This window comes from Trachypithecus francoisi, unplaced genomic scaffold (genome assembly GCF_009764315.1).
Source record: "Trachypithecus francoisi isolate TF-2019V2 unplaced genomic scaffold, Tfra_2.0 Contig01579, whole genome shotgun sequence".
In the NCBI taxonomy this organism is placed as follows: Eukaryota; Metazoa; Chordata; class Mammalia; order Primates; family Cercopithecidae; genus Trachypithecus; species Trachypithecus francoisi.
The window spans coordinates 31,457,409-31,469,592 of record NW_022681442.1 but is presented as its reverse complement, the minus strand read 5'-3'; the positions used below and the strand labels follow the sequence as shown (position 1 = coordinate 31,469,592).

The 12,184-nt window shown below is 42.0% G+C and overlaps 1 protein-coding gene and 1 pseudogene across 11 annotated transcripts in view; one reads left to right on the top strand and one right to left on the bottom strand.

The window, feature by feature from the left end:
• Window positions 1–12,184, bottom strand: part of CWF19L1 (CWF19 like cell cycle control factor 1) — a 35,909-nt gene that overhangs the window by 9,896 nt on the left and 13,829 nt on the right. For all 11 annotated transcript variants that reach the window (XM_033185909.1, XM_033185940.1, XM_033185892.1 and 8 more), the window contains 5 exons: window positions 10,587–10,705; window positions 7,667–7,751; window positions 4,236–4,376; window positions 3,213–3,327; window positions 1,101–1,180 (listed from right to left, as the gene is read on the bottom strand). In XM_033185909.1, coding sequence (XP_033041800.1) covers window positions 1,101–1,180; window positions 3,213–3,327; window positions 4,236–4,376; window positions 7,667–7,751; window positions 10,587–10,705 — 540 coding nt within the window. The remainder of the gene's footprint in view (window positions 1–1,100; window positions 1,181–3,212; window positions 3,328–4,235; window positions 4,377–7,666; window positions 7,752–10,586; window positions 10,706–12,184) is intronic.
• Window positions 5,350–7,110, top strand: LOC117069805 (annotated as a pseudogene).

Sequence of the window (12,184 nt, the reverse complement as noted above, 5' to 3'; positions counted from 1 at the left end):
AAAAGAGAGACCTATCTTGTAAAACTGGTTACTACTATAACAAATGTTGACAGGAATGTGGAAAAGCAGAAGCCTTCATACATTGCTTGTGGGAATATAAGATGGTGCAGTCATTTTGGAAAACAGTTTAGTAGTTTCTTAAAAAGTTAAACATAAATTTACCATATAACCTAGCAAATCCATTCCAGGTGTATCCAAAATAAATAACATATATCCACACAAAGACTTGCATGCAGATATTTTATGGGAGCATTATTTCTAATAGCCATAAAGTAGAAACAACCCAAATGTCCATCAACTGATGAACGGATATAGACAAAATGTGGTATATCTATATACTGGAATATGACTTGGCAATAAAAAGGAATGAAATACTGATACATGCTGCAACATGGATGAACCTCAAGAATATGATGCTAAGTAAAAACAGCTAGACACAAAAGACTACATGTTGTATGATTCCATTTATAAGAAATGTCCAAAAAAGGCAAACTATGGAGATAGTAAGTAGACTACTTGCTGCTGCCTGAGGCTAAAGTTGGGAACAGGGATTAACTGTAAATGGGCATAAGAGATCTTACTGCCATGATAAAAATGTTCTAAAACTATACTATGTGATGGTGGCCTAACTCAGTAACCTTATGAAAATCACTGAATCGTACACTTAAACATGGGTAAATGTTATATGTAGATTATGCCTCAATAAAGTTACTAAAAAACAAATAGGCAGGCCGGGCGCAGTGGCTCAAGCCTGTAATCCCAGCACTTTGGGAGGCCGAGACGGGCGGATCACGAGGTCAGGAGATCGAGACCATCCTGGCTAACACGGTGAAACCCCGTCTCTACTAAAAAATACAAAAAAAAACTAGCCGGGCGAGGTGGCGGGCGCCTGTAGTCCCAGCTACTCGGGAGGCTGAGGCAGGAGAATGGCGCAAACCCGGGAGGCGGAGCTTGCAGTGAGCTGAGATCCGGCCACTGCACTCCAGCCTAGGCGACAGAGCGAGACTCCGTCTCAAAAACAAACAAACAAACAAACAAACAAACAAAAAAAAAACAAATAGGCATCTCCTTCTCTATAAAGGTCCAAGGAAGTAACTCACATGTGTGCCGATGTTGACCACCAAATGCTTTTCCACTTCAGGGCTAGCCAGGCAAAACCAGCAGGGTCCTGGAGGCTGAGCTTCATGTAAAAGAAAGCCGGGTGTTACTATGGTCCAAGCACAGCATATAATCACCCCACAGAACTTAGCCTTATCTGATTTTTTTTTTTTTTTTTTTTTTTTGAGACGGAGTCTCGCTCTGTGGCCCAGGCTGGAGTGCAGTGGCCGGATCTCAGCTCAATGCAAGCTCCGCCTCCCGGGTTTATGCCATTCTCCTGCCTCAGCCTCCCGAGTAGCTGGGACTACAGGCGCCCGCCACCTCACCCGGCTAGTTTTTTGTATTTTTTAGTAGAGACAGGGTTTCACCGTGTTAGCCAGGATGGTCTCGATCTCCTGACCTCGTGATCCGCCCGTCTCGGCCTCCCAAAGTGCTGGGATTACAGGCTTGAGCCACCGCACCCGGCCCCTTATCTGATTTTTATATCCTGAAAAGACTGGTATACAACACTGCCACAATGGGCTGAGCCTGTGTTCCTCACTATGATCCCCATGAACATTTTCAATGAAATTAAACTTCCATTAGAATTTGTAACCAATCCACAGGTAGGTAACCCACAAGTGCAAAATCACACACTGACTAAAGTAGCACATAACTGGCAATAGGCTACAACAAAAGAACACTGAACAGGGTGTCAGGAGCCCTAATTATAGCCCCAACTATGCCATTAGCGATGACCCTGGAAAATTTACCCTAAGGTCAGCTTCTTCTGTGAAACAAAAAGACGAAGAAAGAGAATCTCAATGAAACAACCTTAAAGTCCTTCCTCCGAGTTTGATCATTCTATTATTTTATGAACCTATATTGGTTTTGGAGGCTCTTTACCTCATCATGTTTTACAGACATAAAGGAAAGATGCTTTTTCCATAGTTCTTGCAGGAAGCGCCTCAGAACAGCCTAAAAGTCAGGCCAGTCTTATTTTATTTTTTTAAGACAGGGCCTTGCTCTGTCACCCAGGCTGGAGTGCAGTGGCACGATCTTGGCTCACTGCAATCTCCACCTCTTCGGTTCAAGTGATTCTCCTGCCTCAGCCTCCCGAGGAGCTGGGACTGCAGGTGGGTGCCACCACGCCCTGCTAATTTTTTGTATTTTTAGTAGAGACAGGGTTTCACCATGTTGGCCAGGCTGGTCTCGAACTCCTGGCCTCAAGTGATCCAGCTGTTTGGCCTACCAAAGTGCTGGGATTACACTTAGTGTGAATCAGTTTCCAGCATTACATAAATCTAGATAAAAATTCATGTAGCTCTAGTTTCTGAATCTGAAGCTATAAAAAGAATATCAATTTTTTTTTTTGAGATGGAGTCTCACTCTGTTACCCAGGCTGGAGTACAATGGCATGGTCTTGGCTCACTGCAACCTCCACCTCCCGGATTCAAGCAATTCTCCTACCTCAGCCTCCCAAGTAGCTGGGACTACAGGCGCAGGCCACCACACCTGGCTAATTTTTGTATTTTTAGTAGAGAAGGGGTTTCACTATGTTGGCCAGGCTGGTCTCGAAATTCTGAACTCATGATCCGCCTGGCTCAGCCTCCCAAAGTGCTGGGATTACAGGCATGAGCCACCGCACCTGGCCAAGAATATCAACATTTTTATCCCAATATGGGTATATAAGCAACAGAAGACTGCCTTTTCAGCACAAAGAAAATCTCTTTAAATGGTAATTAGCAAAAGGAACTCATCTCTCTCAAGTAGATGGGCTGAAAATACAGAGAGTCCAAGAAGTATATAAAAGCGTCACCCTTGGAGAACCATACCTATTTATGAGAGAGGAAAAGAGAGACCTAGCTTGTAAAACTGGCTATTGCTATAACAAATGTTGACAGGGATGTGGAAAAGCAGAAATCTTCATACACTGCTGGTGGGAATATAAGATGGTGCAGTCACCACACCCAGCCAAGGCCATGTTTATATTTTATTTTTATTGTTGATCCTAATGACTCATTGCACAATTCTCCCCCGCCAGAAGAGGCTCTCTTAGCAATGCTGCTTTCCAAACAAAAGCCAAAATAACAGTTACTGTTCACAGAGGACACCTCTGGAATAAAGGTACTTACGAGGTTTGCGAGGCTGCTTTGGGTGAGGAGAAGATTTGTTATCTCTACCTGTGGATGAACGCTTCCTTCCCCGCTTTTCATTTAAATCAAAGAAAAACTGACAGGCTGATTCTTCCTGGAATGGCCAAAAGCAGAAGATTAAATATTATTCAACCAACCTTTAGATAAGTAGCCAGCCACTCACATACAAGAGAACATTCCTGCCATGCCGTATCTTTCTTTCTTCTCAGTCCTTTCTGCATACTCTAAGGAAGCAAAATATCTTCCCAATTCTGACGCCTGAACTCTCAGTCACACATCAATGCTTACCCAAACTACTGCCAAATTCATCTCTTTGGAAAAACAAGTTAAAATGCAAGTTATAAAGTAATTCTTGCCTAAAACAGAACAACATGAACCCACCCAAATTCCCTTTTCCTTTTTCTCTCAACAGGAACATAGTGTAGTCATACAATTTCACAGGTCAAATAAGCCTAATTCAGCCTTGACTGAGAGATGAGAAGGCTGCTTGGAAAGAAAGAAAAGTCTGAGAAAGCAGACTGTGCATGCTAGTAAGGGAACTTGACATTCCTTGCTTTAGTGGGGAAAAAATTAATTTGAGAAAACTCTGCTATTAAGAAAATTTCTTCAGAGTGAATCTTATTTTCCTACTAGCAATCATCATAAAATCACAAATTACATTGCTACGAAACTGCTATGGCCTTGCCTAAAGAGCTAAGAACAGATAATCGACTTTAGACAAAGACTTTACAAATAAAACTGTAACCCCAAACGTATGAATCCAGTCTGGACAAAGAAAGACCTAATCTATGAAACTGTTAACCCCAAACTACAATAAAAAACACTAAGCTTAGTTAAAATCCACTAAGATTTTCTAAACATCATCATGATTTCCCAAGGGGGGAAAAAAAGATTTAGATTCTAAGGATTAAACTTGTTTTATGTACTAAACTATAACCAGGAAAAGAACACATGTAATGGGCAACCCTGCCCAGAAAATGCCAGCCCTCAATCAGAACATACCACAGGGGCAGGAATTTGCTTTCCTATGGATGCTTCCTGCCCAGATTTTCTGTAAGGGTTTTCAGTGACATCCGGAGGCTGTTTTACCAGTTCTGCTGCATCCATTAGCTTCATGGGAACAATACTGAATGCATAAAGATACTTTACAGAAAAAGAACATAACGACATTAGGGGATATACTATTTATCCAACTGTAATCGACCTATTTTACTGTGAAGATTTCAGGGAAAACATGTGAAACTAAGTAAAATTAAAAGAACAGCAACCAGCCCATCCAGAGCTCAGAGAATAAACAGTAAATCAAATGCCAATTCAGTGGCCTCTGCAGGGGCTCACCAAGGGCTGACAAAGAAATGAACAACAAATCAAAGCCCCAGCCCTCACAAACCAGGAGTTCTCACTTGAATAATGGAATAGTGACAACTGTCCCCCAGAGGGACTTGCTCTATAACGCTTGAAGACAAACTGCTTCTGCCTCTGAGTCCCTTATCTTTGTGTACTTTGTCCACAGAATTGTGGCACTGCCATTCATTTTTCCTAATGAAAATTACAAATGAACTTGGGGTTTCTCTCTCTTGATATTATACAAATTCTGCTATATATGCTAATAAAATTTTCTTAAGAGACTAGCAGCGAAGAAGTAGATATTCATATAAATATCTGGAATCTTGCACTAATGCCACATATATCGAAAACTTTAGATAAGATATAGATGTTTAAACTTACTACTGCAACTAAGTAACAATTATATATCATTTATCACATTGGCAAAAACTTTAATAAAACTTTGATGAGGGCCGGGGGTGGTGGCTTATGCCTGTAATCCCAGCACTTTGGGAGGCTGAGGATCACCTGAGGTCGGAAGATAGAGACCAGCCTGACCAACGTGGAGAAATCCCGTCTCTACTAAAAATACAAAAGATTAGCCAGGCGTAGTGGCACATGTCTATAGTCCCAGCTACTCAGGAGGCTGAGGCTGGAGAATCACTTGAACACGGGAGGCAGAGGTTGCAGTGAGCCGAGATCATGCCACTACACTCCAGCCTGGGCAACAGACAGAGACTCTATCTTAAAAAAAAAAAAAAAAAAACTTTGCTGTGATCCAGTGAGAATTATGGAGAGAGAAAAACAAAACAAAACAAAACACACCGCTGGGGTAGGGGTACAAATTGGAACAAAATTTTTAGATGAATTTAATAATGCTTGCCAAATTTTATAATGTGCACACCTTTTGACTAAAGTATAAGTTGCTTATGGCTGAGGCTAACATGTCCCTGAGAATAAAACAGACTGAAAATACTAAGTGTTATTCAGTTTGAAAGGGCAATTAAAAGAAAAATTACAAATCTAAACTTGCTAAGAATTGGGCAAAACAGCTGAAAATAGGCTGGGGAATTTATGTGGAGGTCAAAGTGGAAGCAGGTATGAGAGGGTCCAACAGAACAAAACATAGCTGCCAGAGTGTTATGAGTCCATCAGCAAGTTTGGCCTGGACTTAGCTGTTGCAGGAGATGTGGTGAACTCTGCCCTATATAACGTGGATGCTGGGCAAAAATTGGTCATCTTTGACCAATTCTGTGGAATACAGAATATTGTGGTAGGGGAAAGGATTCACTTTCTCATTCCATGGGTCCAGAAACCAATTATCTTTGACTGCCGTTCTTGACCATGTAATGTGCCAGTCATCGCTGATAGCAAAGATTTACAGAATGACATCACGGTGCACATGGGGGCCTGTCGCTAGCCAGCTTCCTCGCATCTTGACCAGCATTGAAGAGGATTATGATGAGCATGTGCTGCTGTCCATCACTACCGAGATCCTCAAGTCAGTGGTGGCTCACTTTGATGCTGGAGAACTAATCACCTAAAGAGAGCTGGTCTCCAGGCAGATGAGCAATGACCTTATGGAGTGAGCAGCCACCTTTGGGCTCATCCTGGATGACAAGTCCTTGACACATCTGACCTTCGGGAAGGAGTTCACAGAAGCAGTGGAAGCCAAACAGGTGGCTCAGCAGGAAGCAGAGAGCGCCAGATTTGTGGTAGAAAAGGCTGAGCAGCAGAAAAAGGCAGCCATCATCTCTTCTGAGGGCGATTCCAAGGCAGCCAAGCTGATCGCCAACTTACTGGCCACCACAGGGAACAGCCTGATCGAGCTGCGCAAGCTGGAAGCTGCAGAGGACATCACGTACCAGCTCTCATACTCTGGGAACATCACCTCCCTTCCAGCGGGGCAGTCCATGCTCCTCCAGCTGCCCCTGAGGGGCCACCCTGCCTGCACTTCCGCGGCCAACTGGGCCACAGCCCTGATGATTCTTAACACTGTCTTCCTTCTGTCCCCACCCTAGAAATCACTGTGAAATTTCATGATTGGCTTAAAGTGAAGGAAATAAAGGTAAAATCACTTCAGATCCGCGCCCTACCCCCCCCCCAAAAAAAGCTTAAAATATTATGAAAAAAAATATCGATTTGCTTATCTTTTGTATGCTTTGTCTATGGCATGTGATAATGGAATAATCTTCAGACTCTTTATCTGCCTATTTTCCCACTTCACTAACTGTTCTTATTTTAGCTGTCTCAATCCATAATAGGTCAGTTTTGGCCCTGGGAAATCAGAAATGCTCTCAGAGAAGTGAGAAAAACAACCTACTTTTCTGGTATATTCTCTTTCATCAACTGCACTGTTTTCCAATACAAAGATAGATTCTAGGTATCATTAAGATATCCCTCAGGAAATCTTAGCCCTAAGGAGGGCTTAGGTAAGTCCTCTGGGTTTTCTGATTTTTTGTTTCCCCAGACAGAGTCTCACTTTGTCACCCAGGCTGGAGTGCAGTGGCCCTATCTCAGCTCACTGCAGTTTCCGCCTCCCATATTCAAGCAATTCTCCTGCCTCAGCCTCCTGAGGAGCTGGGATTACAGGTGCCCCCCACCATACCTGGCTAATTTTTTTATTTGTTATAGAGATGGGGCTTCACCATGTTGGCCAGGCTGGTCTCAAACTCCTGGCCTCAAGTGATCCGCCCACCTCAGCCTCCCAAAGTGCTGGGATTACAGGCATGGGCCACCATGCCCAGCTCTTTGGGGTTTTTTTATTTCAGCTAAATGAAGTTGCTAAAAGAAGTGAGCAAGCATCTGAGGGCAAATTCACAAATACTCACAAAGACAACCACATAGATGTGAAAGTAAAGATGCTGTTCATTTGATATTTTGCCTTTACTCCTCTGGGCCTATTTTCCCAAACCCTTCTTTAAAGTCTCCTACAAAAAGACCCAAAGAGACTTGACCTTTCATTACCGTATCTTTACAAAGGAGTCTCCGAAGCTGCTGGGACCTTGCAGTGAGGGAGAAAAGATCTGAATGCTAAACTGGGCAAGAGATACATTTATCAGGCAGACCGTGAATATCAACTTTCCACCAAATAGGTGAATCTTTACCTTTTTCTTTTCTGGATTTCCAACATTTGCCAGAGCTATAAACCGGGTGGCATGCTGTGCATTTTCCTGTAGAACGATATGGTTTCTAGAACATATTTGAGAGACAAAATATTACAATTTTACTTTTGATTTGCAATGACAAAATATGTGGACTCCATGGGGCCATAAAAAGAGCAGAGGTCCTCAGTTCATCACAAGTCAAATGATTTCAGATAAGTTACTATCTATCCGTCTAATAGGGCAACGATCCCTACCTCACAAGGCTGTTTTAGGAAGAGATGAGATTATGTCTTCAGAAACCATCAAAACTCCAACTTTTGGCTTTAAAAGAGTTGTAAAATTAGTAAAATGGTGACAATAGTTCAAGCTAAGTGATGGGCACATGAGGGTTCATTTTACTATTGCCTCTTCTTTTGTGTAATAAAGAGCCAAAATAAAATAGGCCAGGCACTTTGGGAGGCTGAGACAAGAGGACTGCTTGAGCCCAGGAGTTTGAGACCACCCTAGGCAACACAGTGAGACTGTCTCTACAAAAAAATTTTTTAATTAACTGGGTATAGTGGTGCATAACTATAGTCCCAGCTACTCAGAAGGCTAAGGTAGGAGAATCACTTGAGCCCACCAGGTTGAGGCTGCAGTGAGCCATGATCGTACCTCAGCACTCTAGCCTGGGATACAGAATGAGATCTTGTCTCAAAAAAAAAAAAAAAAATGCGTAGTCCTTTGTGTCTGGCTTCATTCACTTAACATGAAGTTTCAAGGTTCAACCACGTTGTAGCACATATCAGTACTTCATTGCTTTTCCTTGCCAAATAACATTTCATCATATATTTACCACTTTTAATTTACCCGTTCATCAGGTGATGGACATTTGGGTTGTTTGCACTTTTGAGCTATTATAAATAATGCTATTATGATCATTTGTGTACAAGTTTTTGTGTGGACATATGTTTTCCCTTATCTTGGGACAGGAATAAAATTGCCATTACCATGCTGCTGACTCTTATGTTTAACCTCTCAAGAACTGCTAAACAGTTTTCCAAAGCAGCTGCACCATTTTACACTCTCACCAGCAATGTGTGAGGGTTCCAATTCCTCCACATTCTTGCCAACACTTGTTATTATGTATTTGCCTTTTTGACTACAGCCTTCCTAGTGGGTATTTAAGTGGTAGATCATTGTGCTTTTGATTTGCATTACCATAATGGCTAATGATACGAGCATCTTTTTATATGTGTATTGGCCTTTTTTTTCCTTTGAGATGGAGTCTCTCTCTGTTGCCCAGACTGGAGTGCAGTGGCGCAATCTTCGGTCACTGCAAGCTCCGCCTCCTGGGTTCATGCCATTCTCCTGTCTCAGCCTTCCGAGTAGCTGGGACTACAGGTGCCCGCCACCATACCTGGCTAATTTTTTGTATTTTTAGTAAAGACAGGGTTTCACTGTGTTAGCCAGGATGGTCTCGATCTCCTGACCTCATGATCTGCCTGCCTTGGCCTCCCAAAGTGCCAGGATTACAGGCGTTAGCCACCGCGCCCAGCCCTATTGGCCATTTTCATATGTTCTACGAAAAACTGTATTCAGATTCTTAAGAACTGTGTACGTTTTGAGTGGCTTGTTCCCAAAACTTCTGTTTTTGCAGTATATTTTTAGAGAACAAGACATTTTTCTGGAATGCATATATGGAGATTTAACAGAAAAAGCTGTATCACCTATGATTCTGCATTAGGGTATGGGATTACGGTAAGGGGGGTATTCTCTTCTTGCTCACTTACATTTTTTTAACTGGCAACAAGTGTATATTACTTTTGTAAAAAAAGAAGAGAAATAAGTTATTTTAAGGATAATCCATGCCCTTCATCGGTGAAGATAATTCTGAGCTTTTACTTAACTCGCTCACTTGTAAAACACTGGTTTTCTTGGCAATATATTCTTTCTTAAAGAATTAACTTGACCTCTATATACCTACTATGTACCCACAAAAATTAAAAAAATAAAAACTCCACCTCTGAGTGCTAAATAAAAAAAAGAAAAAAAAATATTTTCTTGGCTGGGCGCAGTGGCTCATGCCTGTAATCCCAGCACTTTGGGAGGCTGAGGTGGGCGGATCATGAGGTCAAGAGTTCAAGACCAGCCTGACTGACATGGTGAAACCCCATCTCTAATAAAAATACAAAAAAAAAAATTAGCTGGATCTGGTGGCACGCACCTGTAATCCCAGCTACTCAGGAGGCTGAGGCAGGAGAATCGCTTGAACCCAGGAGGCGGAGGTTTCAGTGAGCCGAGATCATGCCACTGCACTCCAGCCAGGCGACAGAGTGAGACTTCATCTCAAAAACAAAAAAAAAGACAAAAAAAAAATTTTTTTAATTTTTCCTTCTCATTTACTTTTAATTGACAACTAAAAATTGTATATATTTATGGTATACAACATGTTGTTTTGAAATGTATATATATTGTGGGATGGCTAAATCAAGCTAATCAACATATGTATTATCTCATATTTATTTGTGGTAAAAAAATTTTTAAAGAAATGGGGCTCCCTATGTTGCCCAGGCTAGAGTGCAGTGGTTATTTACAGGCATAGTCATTGCACACTATAGCCTAGAACTCCTGGGCTCAAGCGAGCCTCCTGCCTTAGCCTTCCAAGTAGCTGGAACTACAGGCACACACCACCATGCCTGGCCCTGAAAAGGAAAAAACTGATACAAGTTCTTGATTCTGAAACTGAAGGAATTCCAAAGTGATTTCAACTTAGGGAACAAACTCAGAGAAGATGAATCACTTGAGAGTCACTTATTTCACTGTCTGAGTAACCAAATGGAACCAAGACGTTATATGGTTAAAAACGAACAAGAGAAGTTTATATAGAAGATCCATGGCAAATTCTTCAAAAAGCCAAAGAGAATGAAATGCTACTCACCGATATGGAAGCCTCTCATAATAGGTCTTTTCTAAAGCAGCAAAATGATATCTTGGTTTCAAGCCCATGGCAAGACTGGAAACTAAAGCAGAACCACATTTTTTGGTATCCACTTCTCCCTAGTAAACAAAAACTTAGTCATCCATACAGACCAAAAGTTATCAAGAAATGCAAATAAATAATACATTTTGAAATGGCTTTGAAATTTATACATGAATACAAATGTGGGCAGAAGGAATTGCACAGTGAATTTCACACATATGGCAATCAGAAAAAAAATCTTAAATAAGGGAGCTGAACTATTATGAATGTAGAAATAGGAACAACTGTTGGAAGCCAGAGATTAAAAGGTTACTCCTCCATATCAATACCCAAAACATAATTAAAACCTTTTTTGGAAAGTAAGCTCTCCCTCTGGAGCCCACAGACTGGGCTTCTAGTTGCTTTCTTTTTTCTGAGATGGAGTCTTGCTTTGTCGCCCAGGCTGCTGGAGTACAGTGGCACGATCTCGGCTCACTGCAACCTCTGCATCCTGGGTTCGAGAAGCGATTCTCCTGCCTCAGCCTCACTAGTAGCTGGGATTAAAGGCACATGCCACCACACCCAGCTAATTTTTGTATTTTTAGTAGAGACGGGGTTTCACCATGTTGGTCAGGCTGGTCTCAAACTCCTGATCTCATGATCCGCCCGCCTGGGCCTCCCAAAGTGCTGGGATTACAGGCGTAGGCCACCACACCCAGCCTCTAGTTTGTTTGTACTGCATCTGCAGTTCACAGGTCCAGAGAGTCATAGTCAATTCAGAAAACCAAAGTGAAAAGCTATGTTTCAGGGCTCCTAGGATCCACAGAATATCTGATATAGAGCACTCAAGGACTTCATCATGAGCATATAATCCTTTATTTTGCGTGAGTCAAGGAAGCAGCAGTTTCAGGAAGGGCATAACCACACCCTTCTTAAGTAACATGAAGTTTGCCCAAACTTATTCTTGTTCCCAGAACACCTCAGATTCTGTTAACAACCAATTAAGTGATCTCTCACCCACAGCATTATTTATGAACTGTATTCTAAGAGAAGGTATTACTTGGAAATAAGCTAACCAAGTTTGTTTTCCACTACGTAAAGCAGGAATTTCCTTTTGTCTTATGCTTGTTTCCTTCAGGTTTCTGCTGAAGGGCAGGGAATTAGCTTTGAGGTCGGTCCTAGTATCTTAGGGACTGGTGAACTATACTTTTCTCCTCCATAAATATACTGTATGGTTATTTATAAGCCTTGATCAAAATCAATTTTTAGCTCCCCGCAAGACGAAGGGGCCTCATTTTCTCATCCTTCCTTACAGAGCATCACATGTGTCTTTCTCTCTTCCTTCATCACTTTAGCAGCCTTTCTCTAGATCTTCCCTAGCTTTGCTATATCCTTGTGCTCCAACCAGCACTACCCCTTGTAGTCTAGGTAAAGAGTAACCACAGGTTTGTCAAAAAAGAACAGAGCATCCTCCTTGATAATGCCTGGTATCCTGTTGGCCTTTTTGGTCATGGACACATGGTGCTGAAATTGGCAGGGGGTGGTGTACAGGCTCCACTTCTGGATCATCACTGATA